Source organism: Perca flavescens, chromosome 20 (genome assembly GCF_004354835.1).
Source record: "Perca flavescens isolate YP-PL-M2 chromosome 20, PFLA_1.0, whole genome shotgun sequence".
NCBI classification, from domain to species: Eukaryota; Metazoa; Chordata; class Actinopteri; order Perciformes; family Percidae; genus Perca; species Perca flavescens.
Genome location: NC_041350.1, coordinates 25,463,436 through 25,485,887, shown reverse-complemented (window position 1 = coordinate 25,485,887; position 22,452 = coordinate 25,463,436). Strand labels below are relative to the sequence as shown.

Below are 22,452 nucleotides of genomic sequence, written 5' to 3'. Positions count from 1 at the left end.
TTAGAGGTTATATCAGAATAGGTTTACATGGTTTAATTTTCAAAAAACACCATATTTTTTTGTAGGCATACTGCACATTGCTGCAGCTCCTCTTTTCACCCTGTGTGTTGAGCTCTCTGTTTTAGCTACAGAGTGAGGCGTCACACTTCTGTTTCAGCTTTGTTGGGAGTCGCACATGCGCAGTAGCTAGGTAAGGACTACTAGCCAGTCAGAAGCAGAGTACGAGGGCGTGCCACGCTAGCAGCTAGGCTAGCATTATAACGTGTTACAAAGTGATGCACGTTTGTCTCTGAAGTAAAGGCTGGACTACAATAGAGCTGTTTGGAGCAGTTGGTGAACCGTGTTTTCTGTTGGAGAAGGTAAGTCCCTTTGGGGTGGACTTTGGGCTTTTCCACTTTGTAAACCTATGACGTGCACACACAAAAAAAAAAATATATATATATATATATATATATATATATATATATATAAACACATAAAGGAAAGGGACAAAGCCCAAAAGCATAATATGAACTCTTTCATGTTTTCACTTAAAGGCCCTGAACACCCACCCAGGTGTTTAGTTAATGTGGCTGATTGGACCTTTTCCAGGACTGTGTGGGTGTGGTTGGGTGTGACATTTGGCAAGACTAAAAACTTCCTTGCAGGACATTTTTATTTCAACAAAAAAATCTGTACAACTCAAAAGTTGACAATCACAGTTTAGAAGTGACTAATTAAATACAAATGTATTACTTTTATTTTGATGCAGTGTCCCTGTTGTTCCAATTAAGGTTGGAGAGAATCATTGTGTAAATTAAGGATCAAGGACCCAGCTGTCAAACTCTTAAAATTTGCCGACGACACCAGTCATCGGGCTCACCCAGGATGGTGACGATTCTGCATAACGGCAAGAGGTTGATCATTTGGTGCTCTGGTGCAGTCAACACAACCTAGAGATAAACACTCTAAAGACTGTGGAGATGGTGGTGGACTTTAGGAAGCACCCCACAGTGCTGAAGTGGGAGTCCAACGTCAACGCCATCCTTAAAAAGGCTCAGCAGAGGATGTACTTCCTACGGCAACTGCGGAAACATGGCCTACCACACGAGCTGTTGGCCATCTTCTACACTGCTGCCGTTAAATCCATCCTCTGCACATCCATCACCGTGTGGTTCAGGGCAGCCACAAAACAGGACAAAGGCAAAAAGTCATTGGTGCCCCCCCTGCCCTCCCTCCAGGACTTGTACACCGTTAGGACCAGGAAGCAGGCAGAGAACATCACCAAAGACCCCCCCCACACACACACTCTCTCTGGCAGGCGCTACAGATCCCTGCGCACAAAAACAACCAGACATAAGAACAGCTTCTTCCCCACTACCATCACTCTACTGAACACTGATAAGTGGAGTCATCCCCACTTTGGCCACCCACCCACTTCTCTACACATTACATACTTATCATTCCTATATGTGCCCATATGTATATTGTTGTCTCTATTGTACAGTATGTGTCTATATTACTATTTGTCCAAGTATAGCGAGTCAACCCCTACCAAAGTCAAATTCCATGTGTATGTAAGTACACTTGGCCAATAAAACCGATTCTCATTCTGATCACATCTATCTATGGTCGTTTGATAATTTTGTGGTATTGTATTGAAGAGAAATAAAATAGTTAACATATTAAAGAAAGACAAACCATATTTTCTAAAAAAGCATATTTATTAATTCACACAATGGAGCAGTGCCTCAACATGACAACAGTAAATCAAAGCAGAACGTGTCCAACATATTGGAGAACAGACGGGTAAATTTGCCTCAAAGGAAAAAAAATACAACCAAAGTTTAATCATGCAGTATGTTTGTGCAAACCCTTTCTGTTCACAGCACAGACTTTCCTTTCCAAACACACACACACACACACATTCAAGGCAGCAGCTCCTTGCTGATGGAATGGAGGGGTGTATGGGCACATGTTTACAGTCTGCTGGACCAGAAAAACTGTTGGTAGCAGAACTGTGATCTAAGGAAGTCAGATAGAGAAACGTGGTTCTTTATTTTACCAGTCCGATCTTCTTTGCTTCGGTTTCATATATCAACAGCCTCCACATTTTTACTATGAAGACTTCGGCTTCTTCATCAAGAACCTAAACACAAACAGGCTGGTTAGACAAACGTTCTATCAAACACCACATTTAACTTACATGAATTACTAAGGACCAACTGTTTAACCATGTAGCATCTTTAAGCTGCTTCATCTTAAATAAAAACTCAGACCAACAATCCGCAGTCATGCCACTGTGACACGGTTCTTTGGAACAGTTGTACTTTGAGCAAAATGCTAACATCAGCCAGTCGTGCAGAACATGGGAGTTGCTGTTCTACCGCTGCCTCGATTGGTCCGTTTGTGTTATTGTGCGACTTTGTTTTTTATACTTTGTTATTTTGACGATAACAAAACGGACAAAAACAGGAGACATCAAGGTCTGTGGGTCCTTTGTGTCCACGACTGTGTTTTGAAATGTATTTTAAGGATGGAGGAGTATTCCACTCATTCACAGTCTTAAGTTAATTCTGTTTACTATAGTACAGAAAAACAAAGTTCTCCAAACAAATAAATATTCAGTTTAAAAAAAAAAAAAAAAAAAAAAAAAAATCACTTCAGATTCAAATAAGATTTCCAGTTTTTCCATGACTTTGGTCTTGAAAAATGAAAGGGTTAGTTTACATTTACCAAAGTCACACAATAACACAAACTAACCGGTCGAGGCAGCGGTAGACCAGCAACTGAGAGCTAAAATGACAGGTCAGGTCAGGTGGCCTTAAAGAGAGCATAGAGGGATAGTCTTCAGTTTCCCGTCAGAAAGGGGGCTGTGACAGCAAGATAAAGCGGTCTTAAATAATAATAAAAAATTTTATTTAAATATAGTGTACACTAAGCGATATAATTTAGGTAGGCCTTTTTTTTAACATGACTAAAATGTTTTTCTGCATCCCCCGTCCACAGCAATACATTGCTTAGCTTCTGTGTCAGTAATCCTGCCTGCTTCTCAAAAACTGGGGGGGGCCAACTGCCATCTACTGGTAAACTCATTTATCGGTATATATTTTGGCTACTTGTGATGTGGTTTACTATATTTTGCCAGTGTGTTTTAGTATAAACCAACCATATACTCCAAATAAGAAGTATGAATTGAAATTTAAGCCAGGAAAACACCAGCTGCAAGGCCCTGAAGCGTAGATTCGTGCCCGATCGCACACCTGGCTGTTTATACCAGACGTGTATTTCTCCGCGGCGGTTACAAAGCAACCCTTCTCCTCTCCACAGAATGAATGAATCAAATCTCTCTCTCTGATCGCCCGTGTCGCTCTAGACACAGCCGAGAAGTCAAGACCGGCAAAATCACATCGACCTGGGAGTTTTATTTTGAAATTTGTTTTATTTTGTAAAGTATCCGGCTGCGCTGTGGCCTTCCTGTATTTGATTATCTACCTGGCTTAACACATTCGCTCGCCGCTCGCATAAGAAACAGAGGAGACGGCAAAACGATCGCTGCAGTGCGCGGGCCGGCGCGGGCCGGCGCGGCTGCTGCGCTCCTGATCGCAGCCGGTGTGGCCGGACAGATTTGATAACATGGGTGCCGAAATGAAAATAGTTCTGCTTCACGGCGCTTTACGTGTCCTGTGTGTTTTTGGGGTAAGCCCAACAAGTGAGCACATCAACCCAGGATTTTCTGTACCACGACGGTGGATCAGTTGTTACGGGTTCTATCACCGTGGTAACTTATGCTGAACACCTAACCTGGTCGGGAGCAGGTTGAGTTGGAGATCGGAGATCAACCGGTGTTAAAGCACCGCCTACTGACCAATCAATACTCGACTGATAACGGCGTCACCGTTCTTAGAAGATCAGGCGAAGCTCGGAGCGAGAGCGAGAGAAAGAGAGAGATGCGCTCATAAAAGTTAAAACATTTAGAGACCGACAACTCTGTTAACATTCCCTGATGGGTATTTTTATGAAATTTATATATTTTAAATGGGTGGGAATTACATATCGGCTATTTGACAGCTTCTTGAGCCGTGCGTTTGAATTATGTTTTTATATATTTTATTTGCTCTCACGATCGCTTCCACTGCCAAGGTTGCAACTGAAATAATAGGCTAAAGCAAAGGCAGTTTATGGAAAGGACAAGTGTAATTATGGTCAGATCTTGGTCCCGACTGATGAGGAAGTGATAGTGATAAGCTTTGTGATTTACGCATCTACAGCGTCGCATATTTTTTTTGCCAGCTTTCCTTCCTGTTGTAGGAAGCAGCGACTGTATTGCGTTTTCCCTGTAAAACCCTGTCTGTGTTCTTTTTTATGTGGAATTATAATTTCCTCTTCTTATATAAAATATGCGGCTCTGGTAGATGTTTGCGATTGGTCGTGCTGTGCAAACACTGCCTCTTTTATGTGAACGCGCGCCGCTGGATTGGGAAACTCTGGGTTGACTCAACTAGTTGTTAACCACCGTCGTGACACAGCTTATGCGGGACCGCAGTTGTTAGGTTAGGTGAAGCCGGGTAACTGAAATAAATCCAGGCCATGTTGATCTTGATTCGTAGTGCAGGCCTCTGGTTCAAATAACCAATACCACCCGTTAAAGATCAAATCAAAACAGACTTTGGCTTTGTGATTCAACTCACCATAGCAACATCATCAAGAATACCCTGAGGGGTGCTGTGTGCCATCACCTGGAGAGAAAAGGAAAGAATAAAAAAAAATAAAAATAAAAAAAAAAAAACACTTAAAATGAGCAGCTGTGCAACACAACAAATTTCAAGACACAGAAAAATTTATAAAAAGCTATGAATGTAACAAATTAATATACTGAGAAGCCTTTATATTTCCCACAGGAACCAGCTTTTCAAATTAAATAAATCACAAACCTTTGAACAGACAAAATCCACCAGTGTGGCCTCCTCCTCGCCGATGTATTCAATAATCTTCTTGTTGATCCACGGTTTAATGCGGCGATCCATCAGAGTCTACAGTAAATGTAGGACAATTAAAACAACACAGGGGCTCATTTTCTATTACTCAACATTTTATGAGGAAATAAGCCGCTGAATTATTAAATCGATGAATGTACATGAGGACCTAAACCCTACTGCAACAAGACAGAATAGTAATTATTCAACTCTTTGACCTTTTAAACATTGTAATATGCCAGAGGCTCTTTACCGAGTCAACCATAGTCCAGTCCAGAGGGTAGGAGAAGAGCTCGGGCCTAGCTGTGGGGATCTTCTCAATAAGACTCTTTATGTGCTTGCGTTTCTCCTCGGTGTTGACGCTGCCTTTGGCCCCTGGAATTTCTGCCCCATCCAGGCCCAGGCTCTTGTCGTCGTCGCCGTAGTCCAGCGGAACCAGTTTCCTTTTGCGAGGCTGCTCGTCGGCCTCCTCATCATCAAACTTGTTGAAAACACTTTCCACAGTCGCCAGCTTCTTTCGCTTTCCAACGTTGAGCTGACTGGGACTGTTGGTGGCACCTGAAGAAGAGAGACCCCAGTTATTTCTGCACAGAGCAGCTAAAAAAAAAAAAAAAAAAAAAAAAAAAAAACCCATCCCTCGGCGTCCTTACGTTGCTACTGTACTCACCCAGTTTGAGACTGAGACCAATCTTGGGCCGGTGTTCCTCCGGAGGTTGCACCTCAGGAGTGTTTTCGCCTGGAATGATGATGCCACAGGGAGATTCGTTGCCGGGCGTGTTTGGAGTCGCGTTCCCACTGGCGGATGAAACTGAGGGAGCTGTGGTGATTGGTCGCATGATGGGTTTGAGTTGCGGCTTGGCCTCTTGCGAGTCCTCACCAACGTGGTAGTCGTCCTCCTCGCCTTCCTCTTCATCATCATCTGAACGCTGCTGGGGGGCTCGAGGCACCGGCTCTGCGGGCCTTCCCGCCCCTCTCTTTTCACGATCGCGATCGCGATCCCGATCACGTTCCCGATCTCGTTCTCGTTCCCGATCTCGTTCTCGATCTCTTTCCCGATCTCGTTCCTTGCGAGCCTTCTCCTGGTTCACGTCCTCCTCGGGTTCAAGTTTCAGAGGAGGCTGTCGTCTGCGCTCTGCCTCCTCCTCCATCTACACAAATACACATGACACATGAGCAATGACCTCACATTCTGGTGCACTTTTCATTTATGTGTTAGGATATCAATATCTGGTGACATTTTAATAACAGATGCACTATCATCATTACAGATTGGACACCAAAAAGCAGACAGAAAAGAGGAATCTTCTCAAGAGAAAAACTGAAGTTTATTATATGTGCCTACATTTCTACAACAAAAATACTTCACATCACAGAGATTAAGACACAGTTCTAGACACACAAACAGAGTGGAGCTTTCCCATAGCAACGCAAATGTGTCGCAATTTACCAAATAGTCGAATGTTCAGCGGTGGAAACAGACTTATTTAGATCTGTAGAGGCTGTGGCCGGGTTAGCTCAGTTGGTAGAGCAGGCGCACATATATAGAGGTTTACTCCTCGACGCAGCGGCCGCGGGTTCGACTCCGACCTGTGGCCCTTTGCTGCATGTCATTCCCCTTCTCTCTCCTCTTTCATGTCTTCAGCTGTCCTGTGGAATTAAAGGCCTAAAATGCCCAAAAAATAATCTTTAAAAAAAGACTTGTAGAGGCTACTTTGTGTTCGTTTCAGCTTTAGTCAAATTCAGCTTTGGATGAATTTCTTGTAAATACAAGGTCAAAACGCTCCATGTAATGAGCTCTCCTTTCATCCAGCTTCATCCGTAAGTTTGGCAGTGCAATCTACATTCTCCAGGTTTCTTCTGATTTTCCCCTAACCTGATTACGGAAATCGTTTCTGGTTTACATGACAGTAAAGATATCAGCTTAAAAAGCTGAGTGTAACACGGTTACTACAATGTATGTAAATGGAATGATTTACTGACCCTCTGCAGCTCAGCGTCAGGGTCAGGGTGGCCTTCAGCCAGAAGCCTCTGCCTGATCTCCTCCAGCTCCTCCTTCTCCCTCTTCCGGTCTCGCTCGTCCAATTCCGTCTCCTTTTCTCGGTCACGAAGTCGCTTCTGCAAAGCGCTGCCCCTGAGGATGAGAATGAGGGGTCAAGTAATGAAAAATTCAAAACACAGGCAAAAAAAAAAAAAAAAAAAAAAAAAAAAAGGTGTGCACCTCACACTTTCAAATGTACATAAAGATAATCACCTGTAGTATTTTGGATCGTCTCGGTCGTCGTCATAATCTTCAAGAAATTCTTTCAGCCTTTTGGCTTCTTTCATCTGAATTTAAACACAGTAACAATTAGTGTATCAGCATAAATCCAGTAACTCATCCTCACATATCTGACATTATAAATCATCTAAAAACCAATGGGCATAATTATCGTCTAGCAATTAGATATGGTGTGGTATCCATTCACGTATACCATTTCACGACGCCTCTCGTCCTCCCTCTCCGTTTCTTTGCTGTAGTCACGAGCCTTCTTCCTCTCCCGGATCTCCCAGTTTTTCAGGCGCTTTTAAGAAGAGAATTAATTCAACCATCACTAAGTCAGACAAAAACAGTCAGACCGTCATTAAATTAATTTTTTTATGTGCAATTAATTAAACTTATGTTTAATTAATCGAAATGACAGAACAATGATATAGGTACTTCTTGGTAAGCCGCCTCCTTGTCTCTAAGCCTTCTCTCGAGTCTCCTCCTTTCATACACGTCCTCCTCATCTTCTTCACGGTCTCGTTTTTTTTCTTCTCTGGTCCTCTCTCTGCGAAGACAACTAAATTAGTTTGACACCAGTAACACAATATCTTAAAAGTTGAAATGAGGAGAACACTTTTTAATAAATGTAACAACAAAGTCAATCACTTTTCACTTGTAGACAGATGTTTATTTGGCCTTAGCCAGCACCAACTGCCAAAAGCAGAGCTGCACTTTACTACGGTGGCTTCATTATTTCATATTTGCATGAGCCAGCACACTTGTTTACCTATACACTGAATACCAATACGCTGAATACCATGTCATTGCTGCACCCAATGCACTCATTTAGAAGCTGTTCTGGAGCTTTCAATCCAAAAAGTAGCATGAGCAAGTAGCAGTTTACGTCCATGTCTGTCCAGACTCATTTGTAGCGAAGACTTTAAAGGAATTTTTATAAAAAAAAAAAAAAGATATCAAGTTTGAAATATGGTCCCAATCTACGGTTATGTTCCTGAGTTATGAGTTGATAAATGCGAGAAAAGCATTTCTGCCGATGTCACAGTGAAGTTGACCTTTGGGGTAAATCTCATCACTTCATTATTTTTTCCTATTCAAAAAGGAACCCTGACTAGTACGACATCTTGGCCTTATAAGATTAACGTGGGCGTCCGCTATAAAAAGGTGCTACAAAAACACTCAGAATGTTTTGTTTTTTGTTAAAAAAAATGCCGAAAATATGTTCCCTCGTAGGCCACCATGGTTATTTACGTTGCAATGCATTCTGGGGTAGTGACGTGTACTGGTTGTGTACAAGGGGGTAAGCTTCGCTTCGGAACGCGAACCTCCGATGGCGCCATTTTGTTGCTACAAAGCGATCACCTCTTGTTAGCATTACACTGACCGCCATTTTTTTTTACGTCACTTGACTGCGAATAACTTTACATCTGAAGCGTTTAACGACTCTGTCCATTGTTATTTCTAAAGAAACACGACAATGTATAAAAGGCTCCATTACCTCGTACCTCACGTTATAGCTCCGTAGCAGACGTTTTTGTATAAATAAGCTGACTATTGTGTCATAACCAAGTGACTTACTGTCGCACAGTAGAGGAATTACTGTATAGTACAGGAGAAGCTCGGAGGCAGTTTCGACTTACATTAGCTGTTTAGGTTTAATTACTAATGTTAACTAGCATGTTAGTTAGCAATAATTAGCCTGTGCTTATGTTATCTCCTTACATATACCTACGCTCTCCGTCTCTGTAAGATTGGAAATGATTGAGATTTCTCTTGTCACAGCTACCAAAAGACTTACAACTTCAGACACGTTGCTCACGTCACATTTACGTTGTCTCTGTCAGTTGGAGGCTGCGCAGTAAAGCAAGAGATCACCGGAAAAGTGCTTCTAATATCCTTCACTGGTCTCCGTCCAGAGCAACGGGGTCTATTGGTCCATTATATACTGTCTATGGTTGTGTACCCACGTACCGGCTATTGACAGTACAGTAACAGCGAGATGAACACGTCTGCCGTCCAGCCTTTTCAGTTTGACCGTAGGCTTAAAGGACAAACCTAGGGGTTAATAACAGATGTGTGTACCCACTCTGTAGTTCTCTGGGACAGATTTTCATGCTAATTGATTGTGTTTGGAGCTTCAGCAAAGCTAGCGCGGACCGGTTAACCTAGCTAACAACGCTAGCTAGTATTCGGGGCACAGGGAAATTAAAAACAAATCGCTATTTATACCACAAAAAAGGCTCAAAATATCACCAAACAACACTCACGGAGCTCCCGCAGCTCTTAGTCTGTACACTTACACAGTTCTCAGTGCTTCGGTTAACATGTAGGGACCCTCACTATGCTACCGTTGAAGTTTGGTGATATTTTGAGCCTTTTTTTGTGGTATAAATAGCGAATTTGTTTTTACTTTCCCTGTGGCCGAATACAAGCTAGCGTTGTAAGCTGGGTTAACCAGCGGTCCGCGCTAGCTTCGTTGAAGCTCCAAACACAATCATTTAGCATGAAAACCTGTCCCAGAGAACGACAGAGTGGGTACACATCTGTTATTAACCGCTAGGTTTGTCCTTTAAGCCTACGGTCAAACTGAAAAGGCTGAACGGCAGACGTGTTCATCTTGCTGTTACTGTACTGTCAATAGCCGGTACGTGGGTACACAACCAATACACGTCACTACCCCAGAATGCATTGCGACGTAAATAACCATGGCGGCCTACGAGGGAACATATTTTCTGCATTTTTTAACAAAAAACAAAACATTTGGAGTGTTTTTGTAGCACCTTTTTTTATAGCTGACGCCCACGTTAATCTTATAAGGCCAACATGTCGTACTAGTCGGGGTTCCTTTTAAGACATTTGTAGGTTATTTAGTCATAACTAGCATACGACTTCTTGAGTTATGGCCAGAAATGTGTTACGTGATGCCACCAAATTTAAATCCTCATGCTTGAATTCAATTGGACCTTTTGATTGAACTAATTTGAATAAATTACCACCAGGCATTCCTAAAATATAGCACTCATGAGAATGGGACAGACAACCCGAAAACGTAATGCCTCTGGCCACGACTATCACTGATGCGGAGGCATAAAGAGGCGATTATCATCAGCATGTTTTGTTAAAGGGGTGATAGAATGATTATATAGGGTATTTTACACTGTTCCTTAAGGTCTCCTAATGGTGTATGTAACATTGGTTGGGCTGAAAATTGCCCGAATGCTATTTTATTAGGCCCTTAACTACCCTGTGAATATGGCTCTATTTGGAACAAGAGCTTTTCTTACAAATATGGTATGCTCATGAATATTCAGAATGAGTTACGCGCTGATTGGTTTGAGCAAACATAGAAACATAGAGACAGCAGGTCTCATTGTAAAGTTATACATTGTCAGGCTATTACGTTATTAAATTCAGCGAGAAATCAACTATATAAAGCTCAAATATGGGACGTTTTACGAAAATTGATGGCTTATTGCAAATTTGGTAAGACTGTGTGTCGGAGTTCAGCTGCCGGTGCTGCCTGTGTTGCTGCCTCGCTGCACGGCCTGCCTTCCTCCACAGACCCCGGCCTGCTGTGAGGTAGCTGGAGCTCCGTCACGCCTGGCAGCCCACAGCACTCCATACCCGCGCAAAGTCACCGTTTTGGGGTTAATGGACCAAACGCTGCTGCGCTGACAGAGCTCCAGGGCCTGCAGCTCCCCTCTTCCTGCTAGCTAAATGGCCCGTGTGTAAGAGTGATAGCGCGGTTAGCGAGCTTGTTACACCAGCAATCTCTTACAACAGTTCCAGTTAATCTTGGCTGGCTGTCAGCATAACTAGCTATATTTACAGTTTGAATTTTGTCACGCCACTTATACAACATCTCCCTAAAGGTCTTATAAAGCTAACAACGGTGTCCGATTTCAAGTTAATGAATTTTTGTGAACAGTGGGGGTTTTGTTAGCTATGACTGTCCCTTCAATCCTAGCTATGTGTAGCTAGCTACAAATCAGGGATAGTTAGCTTCATTTACCGCATAATGTGTGTATATTTATAGTTTGAATTTCATCACGCCACTTATACAATATATCCCTAAAGGTCTTATAAAGCTAACAACTGTGTCTGATTTCAAGTTAATGAATATTTGTGAATTTCAGAGGAATTCTAGGAGGAGCTAGCTCTCATTGATAGAGCTACATCCAGCCGCAGGCTCTATCAATGAGACTCGCGGACAAGCGCGTTTATTTCCCCAATCGTTTGTTTAAATAACTCAACACATTATAATTACACACATTAAAAGATTAACTGGAACCTGTGGTAACAGATTGCTGGTGCAACAAGCTCGCTGACCGCGCTCTTACTCACACACACACACACACCGGGCATTTAGCTAGCAGGAAGAGGGGAGCTGCAGGCCCTGGAGCTCTGTCAGAGCACCGGCGGAGGATTTATTTGCAGTGCTGCTGTGCTGAATGATATTAGATATAGCTGCATGCACCTCATAAACTGCCAACTCAAAACAGTAAAAATGCAAAAGCTACAACAGTCACTGATTTACTAGCCTTGTTCCAGACTTATCGTTGTCTACATCAGCGATTCAGATAGATGAATAATGAAGCAATTGACAGATTTACTACACTTAAGTACCAATGATGGTAAGATGGAGGCTCGCCTTGGACCAATCAGTAGAAACATGCATCATTATTTTATCACAATTATACTGCAGTTATGACATTTTATTTATTTGACCTGTAATTATAGCCCCTCTACTAGTGGTCTTATACACTAGAACATACTGTCACAATGAGCCATGTGCTGCGACTTGCATTACAAGGACAACTGGCATCAGGTCTGACATCACAGGCCTCCCACTGACCTCGATCTGCTGCGATCTTCACTGACGTCTCGACTCCTCTCCCTCTCCCGCTCCCTCTCTCGCTCCTTCGTCCTCTCCCGTTCACGATCTCTCTCCCGTTCGCGATCTCTGTCTCTTTCCCGCTCCTTGTCCCTCTCCCTCTCCCTTTCCTTCTCTTTCTCGCGGTCACGGCGCTCCCTCTCCCGCTCCCGCTCTTTGTCCCTCTCTCTCCTTTCCCTCTCGATCTCCAGTCGCTCCTTCTCTTTCTTTCCTTTTTCCTCCTCAAGTTTCTGCAGGAGCCCAACAGGAAGAAAAGGGAAAACATGTGTTACTAGACTTTCAATAGCGAAAAGACCATACTAAAAACACACATTATCAGCACGATACTTGAAATGATTTTGACTCCCTTGGCCAGACATGCTCACATACTGCCATGACTCATTGCCTTGGAGAGACTGGCTGCTGCAAGTGAGGAAGTCCTCTTAGCCCTGGTGTTTCCTCCAGGAAGAGTGGTCCGCTGTTTGAGCAAGTTTAATGCAGATGCTGCTCAATTTAGGACACGCTTATTTAAAACCATTAATTAAAAAGGGTAAATCTTGAAAGGTCAGTGTGAAAAAGCACCTAAAAACTTCAGGTAATCTGTGCTTAAGGAAGAAATTACGGCCAGAGAGGAAGTTCAAACCATCTAAGAGTAAAACCTTTCTTGTGTTTTATCAACACATTTACATTATTGTATTTTTGTTACATAAAAGTGTTGTGCATAGATCATTTCCTGACCTGGCTCCAGTATCCGGCCTTCCCATTTATCACATACGCTAATATTGAATTCTTTTTTTCACATATATGTAACAGGTCAACTCAACCTTGACCTCTGCATTTCTATGTGCTCTATGGAGATTTGAGATTATGCTCTGATGTAATAAGAGACCATTCCATAAAAACACAGCTGTAGGCGAATACATACTGGTGAAACCTATATATGCTCACTTTCCAAATCAATGTGCATTCAGGCAAATGCTGAAAAGTAATAGATTTGGCCTCACGCAAGGGATATGCATAATGTTTGACATGAAGTTAAATTAGACCACAAGATCATGTCAATATGGTGCAAGTGGTCCACGTTAACGTAATGCTTTATGCCCTTTACCATTCCTTGGGTTTATTTCAAAGTGGGACTACTCATGCAACACTTAGGATAAAAGCATTACCAAGTGCCAAGTCAGCTTTGAACCGTCAGGTCAACACGTTCTAGCTATACACTTAAGATCACCACTATATAACGCCCTGGTTTAGTATTACCTATTGGTGCTGAGTGCATTAAAACAAGCCAAAGCTTAACATGGCAAACGGCCCAACTAAGTGAATTACATAATCAGCTCCCATATGTTCTCTACATGGTCATCTGAGATGCAGGGGAGCAGTGCCAGACTGCAATGCAAGTGCTGCCCTGCAACAGTGGGCCATGCGACAGACCCGGGGACTATGAGTACATTGTGTCGCAGAAGTTGCTTTTATATTTACAATGTAATCTTCTGTGGTAAATAGTACACAATTGCAACACAAGGTATTTTACAGAAGGAAATAAAATACTTGAAGGTTGTGAAATGGGAGGAATGATACAACTAATTATGTTGATATGTTTTTATTTGCAGAGATTCAAAGAGAAAGGTGACCAGACATGCTTTTAGATGCCGGATATTCTGTACAGCACCAGATACCTCTTGCAAAATCAATTCCCTCTGGACAAACAGTGGACATTTGTGGTTTGAACATTTCCAATAGTGGTGATTATTATTATTATTATTATTATTATTGTATTTAAGCCAGCTTATCTGAAATCTACTCTAAAGTATTGACCATTTGTCTGCTCTCTAACTAGATGACATCAAAATCATGGCATTTTCTACAGACCGTTTTGGAGCTATGGGTGTGCAACTCACAGGTGATGAACTACGGTTTCAGCCCATCTCTGCCACTACACATCCTACAGGCTACGTGTGGGAGGAAAAGCAGGTCATGTGTAAAGTCAACATAATCAGGAAAAATGTCCCAACGATACCTGTGAAGCAGTTTATCTAATTACAGTTCAGCCACATAAACAACATCAATAACAACTTAAATTCCTGTCGGAAACAAGTCAGATACTGTATTCCATTTTTTCACAAGGAAATTAGTAAAACAGTCTTACCCGTAGGTTGTCTTCTAGTGTCTTTGGCCTCTCCAACCCAATAAATAATATAATAAACCTCAACCGAGTCAGACCCACATTTCAAACAAACAGTCTTCTTACCGATTTAACAAATGTCCAGCAGCTGATAGTGTTAAGTGCTGTCGGAAATGTGGGTCTGACAGCTGTTAATTGATAAACAAAAATAAAGAGGAGGAAAGGTTGAAAGAGGTCTGAACTACCGGTTCTTTGTGAGCTATACGTTGTCCATTGTAATTTAGCTTAACTTCATTCAAATTAGCATTTGTAAACCATGGTTAGCATGTTTTCCTTGAGTCCAGAGGGAGGGCTTAAACACACCTGAGCTACTCACAAGATGTCAGTTAACTATCTGCCGCTCATTGTATTGTCCTGTTGTCTACCTAATTTCCATCCTACAACTTACCTCTTGTTCTAAAATTCCATTCATGGAAAAATGCTGATTTTGCAGATGGTTTGAAGCATACTGCTTGAGAACAACTAAATTGACATTTTAAAACACGGTCACTGAGGTGGGCTATATTAGGTTGCATGCAAATTGACACAAGTTGTCACCCTCCTATCTCATGTTTCCTACTGCATGCCTCACATATCACACAATTTATGTTCATCCTAATATGACCCACCGCTGCAGCAGTGTTTGAAGTTGGATTAAAGTTGAGTTCTAGGAGGTATTTTTGTCCCTGCAGCTTTGTTCTCATTCAAACACTAATAGTGTTAATGTAATTCACAAATCCACTTCCTTTTTCTCTCATTGTTTAACTAAAAGGGATGGGAGTGGAGTCACTTAGACACAGAAGAGAAGAAAGAAAGAGTCTGAAAACAAAATTAGAGAGAGAGAGAAAAAAAAAAAAAAAGCACTTACCTTGCATGTCTTCAGACCACAGAGTGCTGTGGAGGGGCGCTCCCTGCTTTAGTAATACTACAGGCTGCAGTTCAAACTACTGCAGTGGTTAGGCTAATTTTGTCTGTGTGTTCTTCAGACACATTATTTACCATCGGAGGACCTGCAGAGGTTCACTGAGCTGCCCCGCCTTTTAAAATCTGATTGCGTACAAGTACAACATGCAATATTTGGACATCACTAGCAATGTGTACATTCCAGTTACAGCACCAGTACTAGTGGCCCTTTGTCCCCCGCCCGCCACTGAGTCCACGTGTAAATAAAAATAATGGAAGGCAACTGAGAGCCAGTTGCCCCTCTGCACACCCTCCAGAAGGGAGCGCCCAACATGAGTCAAGAAGAAATGAAAGACCATACTTACATCCTATCCTCGCAACTTTTTCCAAAGCTGAGATTCATCTTGATCTAGTCACCAAATGAACTCTACCACATTGGTGGGGTTTAATCAATAGATTAGCTTTAGATGGAATTTAACATTGTGTCCATGCACTCTGTGTGATGACTTTAGCTTGTGCAGAGCTCAAACGTTTAGTCTCAAATCAGTATTAGGAGGAATAATAATAAAAAATAATAACTTTTGTCCAATTTGAAAACACTGACAGATTCTATAAAGCCACCAATGAGTGGTTGTAGTATTCTAACACTTTAAATCTTTAATACTATTAAATATTTGAATCAACATCTACTTTTTATTCCTTTAATGTTTGAATTTCACTAACTAATCTATAAATGAACACACTCCCTCCTTGCTATAGTTGACAGTAACAGAGCAATCTTAGGGAGGAATTACCTCCATACATTATTAAATTGCAGCTCCATATGCAGTTGAGGAATTTCCAATTACAAATGTGGAGGATTTCTTCTCCAAAGCCTATATTACAGAGTAATAACAGCAATTTGATCTATTACCTTGTGTGTGTCCCGGAATTTACTGATCTCTCTGGAAATCAAGTCTCTCTTGTCATCCTCCATCTCCATGGCATTGATATCCTCCTTACACAAAGAAGACAGACAAGGAAAAAAAAAACACACTAAGTACTCAGCAGTTAACATAACGGTTTCAAATCACAGAACATCTAAATCATGCAAACAATACCTCCTCTTTCTTTTCTTTCCGCTTCTTGTTGCGAGGTTGACTGTCGGGGTCCTGCGAGGGAGCATTGAGCTCACTTGCATACTCTCGGATGAGGACATCTATAGCCCCCTTCACCACCTGGTCCCGACGCAGTGTTTCTTCGTCAAGAACCTCCTCGTCATCGTCATCCCCATTCTTTGACCCACTACTGGCTCCCTATATGTTAAAGCCAGAAAAATGGGAGAAACAAACTTGTAAACCCAATTTAACAAAAGTAAAGTAACAGAAATGGGGTTTTGTTGCTCAGCAGGTGAACAGCATACCCCATTGGCAGTCCTCTTCTTGGCCTTCCACTCATCTAGCTGGGCCTTGGTTTTGGCATCTACCTTCACCAACAGCTTCTTATCACCTAAGAGCAACTCGTGCAGAAGTCTGAGGGCTCGCAGTGTGGATTCAGGCTCCTTATACTCACAGAACCCAAAGGCTTCCAGGAGAGCAGATAAAAACAAGTTAGTTCCACAGATGTTAAAAAAAATACAAACCTAAAAACTTTATTTCCAGTGAAAAAATATTGAATTTAATTTTACATTCAATTTCAAATAGTCTCTTCCAGTTACTAAGTTCCAAAAATGCTTTCAAAGCTGTAAAAAGTAAAGTGGGATCACTACTTTAATGGGATTACAGTGACTCTAAAGGGTCTGACACACCAACCCGATTATCGGCCGTCAGACAGTGTGGTGAGGTCGGTGAATCGAGTCTGTTCGGTGTGTTCCGTGCAGTTGTCAGTCGGAGGAGCCATCGGCATCCATTTTGGCCGATTTGACTTGTTGAATCGGCCAGGTGGCAGTCGGACTCAATGACCAATCTGATTGGTGGAGTGCTAGCCTTTGACTAGTGAATCAGTGCTTCTTCCACAAGAAGAAGCCCGAGAGCTGACAACGCCAGTATCTTCTTATTACTAGCCATCGTAATTTCTTCCGTTCAGCGAGTAATGACAACAACGATCCTTCTTGACTACTATCAACACTCTCTGATGAAAAACAATGACTGCGTTGTCAGATTAGCGCCGTCTGCCGTTATGGAGACGTATTACATCTTGCGCACGCGCAGAACGTACGCTCAAGTCGGCGTCGCTTCGGTGTGTTCCGAGGCACTTTGTTGAGAGACGGGAGCCGACTGATCAGTCCGACTGCCGTTTCTGCTGACGGTCGGCCGTCGGGTTGGTGTGTCAGAACCTTAATGCATTCACATCATGAGAAAATGGTTTATAAGTTGTTGTGCACATTTTACCTTGAAGTTTCCCAGAGGCACCTTGGACCCTTTTCCAGCTTAGAACAATACCACATTTCTACATTAAAAAAAGAACAGGAAAAGAAAGAATAATTTAATTTCACATTACAAAAGTTAATGTTTAATCAATGGTCAAGTAATCACTGGTAAGAAAATTGGCAGTATTTGTGTGTCCCAGGTACATGTGTCTGACATGTGAGAGATGTGCAGCCATGACCCAAACCTGTTAAGTAGGCAATGCATTCTTTCTTTCTGTAAAACTGGTTTGCTTTGATACAAGGTGCTGCATACCTTGATAATGTGTTGGAGCTTTGAGTTTTGTACAAACTCCAATAAGTGTCTGTCATTTGCAACTCTTTCCCTAAGCAACTCACTGTTGCTGCCTATAATTTATAGCTTGACTTTCATCGGAACATTTTCTGAATAACACCAGACGGAGTGGTTAACCCCTGTCAACTCACCGCTAGAAGCTGTCTGACCAACATGTCAGATGCCTTTTCAGAGATGTTCCCCACAAATACAGTGGTGGTGGGGCCACCGCTGTCATCCGTGTCCTTGGCTCTGATCATAGGCTCCTTCTTTGGAAGCATTGGCTTATGTGCTACAGCAACTGTGGTCGGGACAAGAACCTGCAACATCAAATTACATTTTAGATATTCAGGTGTCTTTATTGTTGCTCTGGATAAGAGTGACAACAAAAGAAACAAAGGAAAAAATGCAAACATTAGAAGAGTCTGATAGTAAGCGTAAGGGTCGGTTAAACTGCCGGTTGAGCAGCAGACTGGCCAAAAACAAACTGTATGAACTGAGCTAAACCGATAACGTGCAAGTGTCATGTATTTAATAGCAGGTCATACAAAACAGTTGATGCTTCAATTGATATACAATAAGAAGTCCAGTTTCTAACTTACTGTGGGTGTGGGGGTCACGACACCCATATGAACCGGGATCATGGGAGTACCTGAAAAGAGAAACAAAATACAATAATTAAACAACTACACACAACCACAGAAAATGCTAATTGTTTTGTGTGACTACCCTAGGTAATAACCAACAAGGTTTACCAAACAAATGCTAGAAACTGTCTTGCTGTTTTTTTATGCAATAAGTATGATTTGTGATATGATTTTCTGTTTGTTTCTTAACAATTTCCCTTACCATTTTCAGGTAGAGATCACTTACCTTTTGGGGTTTATTGGCCCATTTTGTTTTTCGTTTTGACTGCAGTATCTCGGATAATTTTCAGAGATATTCTGTTGTTAACGGGTCTGTCTGTCTGACATCAAATCAAAAATGTGAGCCAAGTAGCCAAAGCTTTGTTACAGAAACATTGTCATGCTGCTTCTGCTCTTTCACTCTCAAAGAGCTAGTCGAAGTTATTGAAATAACAAACAGGGATTCACAGGAAACACTCTTGGCACCTCAAAATGTAATTGTGCCCTTGGCTCCTATGATTGTTTAGGCCTAGAGCTGTGAAACCTTATACAGGTGTTGTGTTTTACATAATGTGGTATAAAGTATGCCTTGGTTATGAACTAGTGTAGGTTATATTTATATAAGCACATTCTCAGAAACTAGAAGAATTTAGGATTCAAATGCAGCCTTGTACATGCACTTTAGCCCTGCAGTTCTACTGTTATAAGCTTTTCATTTGGGTAATGCCAATAATGCGATAAAAAGGTGCATATTATCGGGCTAAACTTAATAAAAAAATTTAAAAAAAAAATGTCATGAGCCTAATTTACAAACACACCGCTGTTACTGCCGATGTGAGGTATTCAATAAGGTTACCTGGCGGGACAGTCTGTCCAAATCCCGCATACTGAGGAGGTGGGATCCTGGGAGGTAACTGCGGGATGCCAATCTGCTGGCGGTTGAGCGGAGGAGGGTATGACATCCTGAAACATACAGGAACCTATGAGGAAGAGAGGATGTGAAAGAAAACTCAACACCAAGGAAACACTGTTGACGTTATTCACTGTTAATGTCAAGTTCATCATAGTTTTACATTTTTAACATGGATAGCGCAACTGACTGGCTAACGTTACAAACTAAGCAGGTTTAAGTCGCGAAGTGGGCTTCCTCCTCGTTTACGTTAACAAGCTAGCTAGCTAGCTAAATTAGCGCAAGCTAGCTAGCACGTAGTGTGTGGCCTTGCTAGTTCACGTTAGCTTCAGCGGTCATGTGCGAATTTACTCACCTGCAATCAAATGTAAAATAAAAAACAGCGTCTAATAATACTATGTGTTATCCGAATAAAATCCCATTAAATACGGTTAACAGAAAAACGTAACGCTAAAGATTAGCGTTGTAATTACCACCGGCGCTGCAAGAACCCCTATGATACAAATAACTGGGACCTTTTCTTTTCGAAATGAATCATGGGATAGCACAGCGTTGACGTTGGCTTTTTAGCCCTAAATTCAGTCTCTCAGGCAGCCCCTCACGCCTGAATCTCAGTCGCTTTTTTTTTTTTTTTACCCTTAGCTTGCCTCCTAGGCAGACCTTCCACTACATGCTGGCATTGTAGCCTTCTTCACCAGAGGCTTGGTCTATGTCCCGTGACTAGTAAGGTCATAAGAAGAGTCATACACATGATAAGATATACTGAGCTATATACTGTCTATGATACTGAGGGACTTCGTCATCTTTTCTGTATCCTGAAAAGAAATGTATTAACCGAGTGAAATATAATATTGAAAAATACTTGCAATAAAGTGTTAATTCATTCAAAGATGCAAGATGAATGATTATATTCCAACAATAAACCTTAGAAAAATATTGCCAACATGAACTGAAAAAAATCTAAATCATATTGGTCATAAGGTTTTCACTTAACGGGAATTTGCCTTAGTGTACAAAGGGAACTTAAGAATACTTTAGAAAAATTATGAATAACATTTATCCAAAGTATAATATATATATATATATATATATATATATATATATATATATATATATATATATATATATATATATATAAATAATATTTTTTGATTTTAGTCTTAGTCTTAGTATATATATATTTATATATTTAAATAATGGGCTGGCTAGAAAGAAGGATTTGTAATAAACATACTAGACCTGCTTTGTAAATCAAAGAGTAATGTGTATAGGACCTAGGTTGGTTGGACTAATAAATAAATAGGAGTAGGAGGTGAAACGTTTCGCCTGACAGGCTGCAATCAGGGCAGCCGACGGAGCTGTTAAATTCTCGGTATTCTCCACTCTCCAACGCTTGGTGGTGCCAAATGCCTTTCTTTATATTGAAGCGCGAGACCTCAAGCAGGGCCTTTCATTTTAAGTTACATGCCCAAATCGTGCTGATTACGTCAGGAGACAAACACTTATTGGATGTTTGGTGTCGCTCAGCAACCACTAGCTTTTTTTCTCGTTGCCTACCACAACCATAGACAGTAGACCACAACTAGAACAGACACTGAAGTCGGCAGTGGTAAAATGTCAGTATGTGTATTTAGCCTACTGAGATACTTGTAGTAGCCTACTTTTTAGAGTGTTTCCATTCTATGCTTAATTTACTCCACTAAATGTGTCTGACAGCTGTGGTGAGGAGTTATTTTGCAGTGGGAGATAGTCATTATGATCTTGCTTTTATAATAGGCTAGTGACTTCAGGCTCTGTATCTTGTATTATTTACATTATTTTTACTTGTTGGATAATATCCTGCATTAACTCACTGTAACAGAGGGTTAGGCCTGAGGACCTCATTCTGAGTACATGTGTTTGTGTGTGTTCGAAGAACTAAGGCTATGCATAAGAGCCCTTATGTAACCACCGGACATGTGTGGGGAGGAGGGGAGCAGACGTGCAGATGGGTGAAGTATAAAGGGTAAAAGCACAACAATGTATCCTAAGTCAAGACACGTCAAAACCATGTTAAAGAAAGGTTACATAACCTACTACGGGAGGTTGTTGAGTTACTGTTGGTGTGTGTTGATGCAAGTGCTATAAGAACTGGAGACGAGACTGCCTTTCTTCAGTCACATCGGTGTCATTTTGGTGGTGGCTCTTCCCTGCAAGCAATAAATGAAAAAAGCTTATTTTACAGAGATATTGTGTCTACTGGTATTGCCAACTATCAGCTTATACTAGACTAAAATCAGATTTTTTTTCAGTATTTTCCACAACAGCAGATTAAGATTACATACAAAACGTATGATATTATACAATACACTACCCTGTTTCTTAAGCTCTATCTCCACCAGATAAACATCAGTGAGCTACCAGACAGCCCACCCAGAACGGATTTTTTTCATCATCGCTGGCGATTTTAACCACGCAGATCTCAAGACTGTTGTCCCCCAGTTCCATCAACATGTGAACTTTCCTACAAGAGAAAGTAACACCCTGGACTTGGTTTACACCTCACACAAAAGGTGCATACAAAGCCATTCCCCCTCCCTCGCATCTGCCCCTCTGACCACATCACTGTCATGCTAATACCTGCATGCAGACCAGAGATGAAAGTCACCAAACCAGTTCTGGGGACTTCAGGACTGCTTCGACACCACTTATGTTTAAGCAGGCAGCTACCTAGGACAACCATACATACCAGACATTGAGGAGTATTCGTACGCTGTCACTTCACACATTAAGCAAACGCATTTGCTGATGTAACCACTACCCGAACCGTCACAACACGGGCTAACCAGAAGCCATGGCTGACAGGAGAGGTCCACGGGCTATCGAGGGCCAGGAAGGCTGCCTTCAGAGCCGGGGGACGCAGCCGGCCTGAGAACAGCAAGGGCCAACCTGTCTCTTGGCATCAGGTTATCCAAATTCAGAGAACCCTCTCCAAGATCAACACCCGCAAGGCTGCAGGTCCAGACAACATCCCTGGCCGTGTGCTAAAGGACCGCGCAGAGGTCAACGCTTCTCTGAGTCAGGCTTTTGTTCGGTCATGC

At 41.8% G+C, this 22,452-nt stretch overlaps 1 protein-coding gene across 5 annotated transcripts; it reads right to left on the bottom strand.

Moving 5' to 3' along the window:
* Positions 1 to 1,684: 1,684 nt before the first annotated feature.
* rbm25a (RNA binding motif protein 25a) lies at positions 1,685 to 21,561 on the bottom strand. 5 transcript variants are annotated; one of them, XM_028566544.1, is made up of 18 exons: positions 21,449 to 21,561; positions 19,319 to 19,442; positions 18,439 to 18,488; positions 17,989 to 18,156; positions 17,528 to 17,585; positions 16,561 to 16,721; positions 16,259 to 16,453; positions 16,072 to 16,155; positions 12,074 to 12,342; positions 7,654 to 7,765; positions 7,427 to 7,516; positions 7,207 to 7,280; positions 6,936 to 7,086; positions 5,623 to 6,103; positions 5,209 to 5,513; positions 4,914 to 5,012; positions 4,671 to 4,718; positions 1,685 to 2,128 (listed from the first exon to the last, which is right to left on the bottom strand). In XM_028566544.1, exons 2-18 carry the CDS (start codon positions 19,422 to 19,424, stop codon positions 2,036 to 2,038), a joined length of 2,544 nt encoding a protein of 847 aa, XP_028422345.1. In that variant the 5' UTR covers positions 19,425 to 19,442; positions 21,449 to 21,561; the 3' UTR covers positions 1,685 to 2,035. The 5 variants fall into 5 exon arrangements, with proteins under 5 accessions (XP_028422345.1, XP_028422347.1, XP_028422343.1 ...); XM_028566546.1 differs by lacking the exon at positions 21,449 to 21,561 and adding an exon at positions 20,009 to 20,069; XM_028566542.1 differs by lacking the exon at positions 21,449 to 21,561 and adding an exon at positions 19,728 to 19,923.
* Positions 21,562 to 22,452: the final 891 nt, after the last annotated feature.

Excerpts from the sequence above, each read along its gene's own strand:
- rbm25a (XM_028566544.1), bottom strand. The coding sequence starts at position 19,424 with ATGTCATACCCTCCTCCGCTCAACCGCCAGCAGATTGGCATCCCGCAG. Across the intron at positions 7,281-7,426 it reads ACGAGAGGCGTCGTGAAATG|ATGAAAGAAGCCAAAAGGCT; the intron begins GTATACGTGAAT and ends GTTTAAATTCAG. Across the intron at positions 6,104-6,935 it reads CTGACGCTGAGCTGCAGAGG|ATGGAGGAGGAGGCAGAGCG; the intron begins GTCAGTAAATCA and ends GTATTTGTGTAG.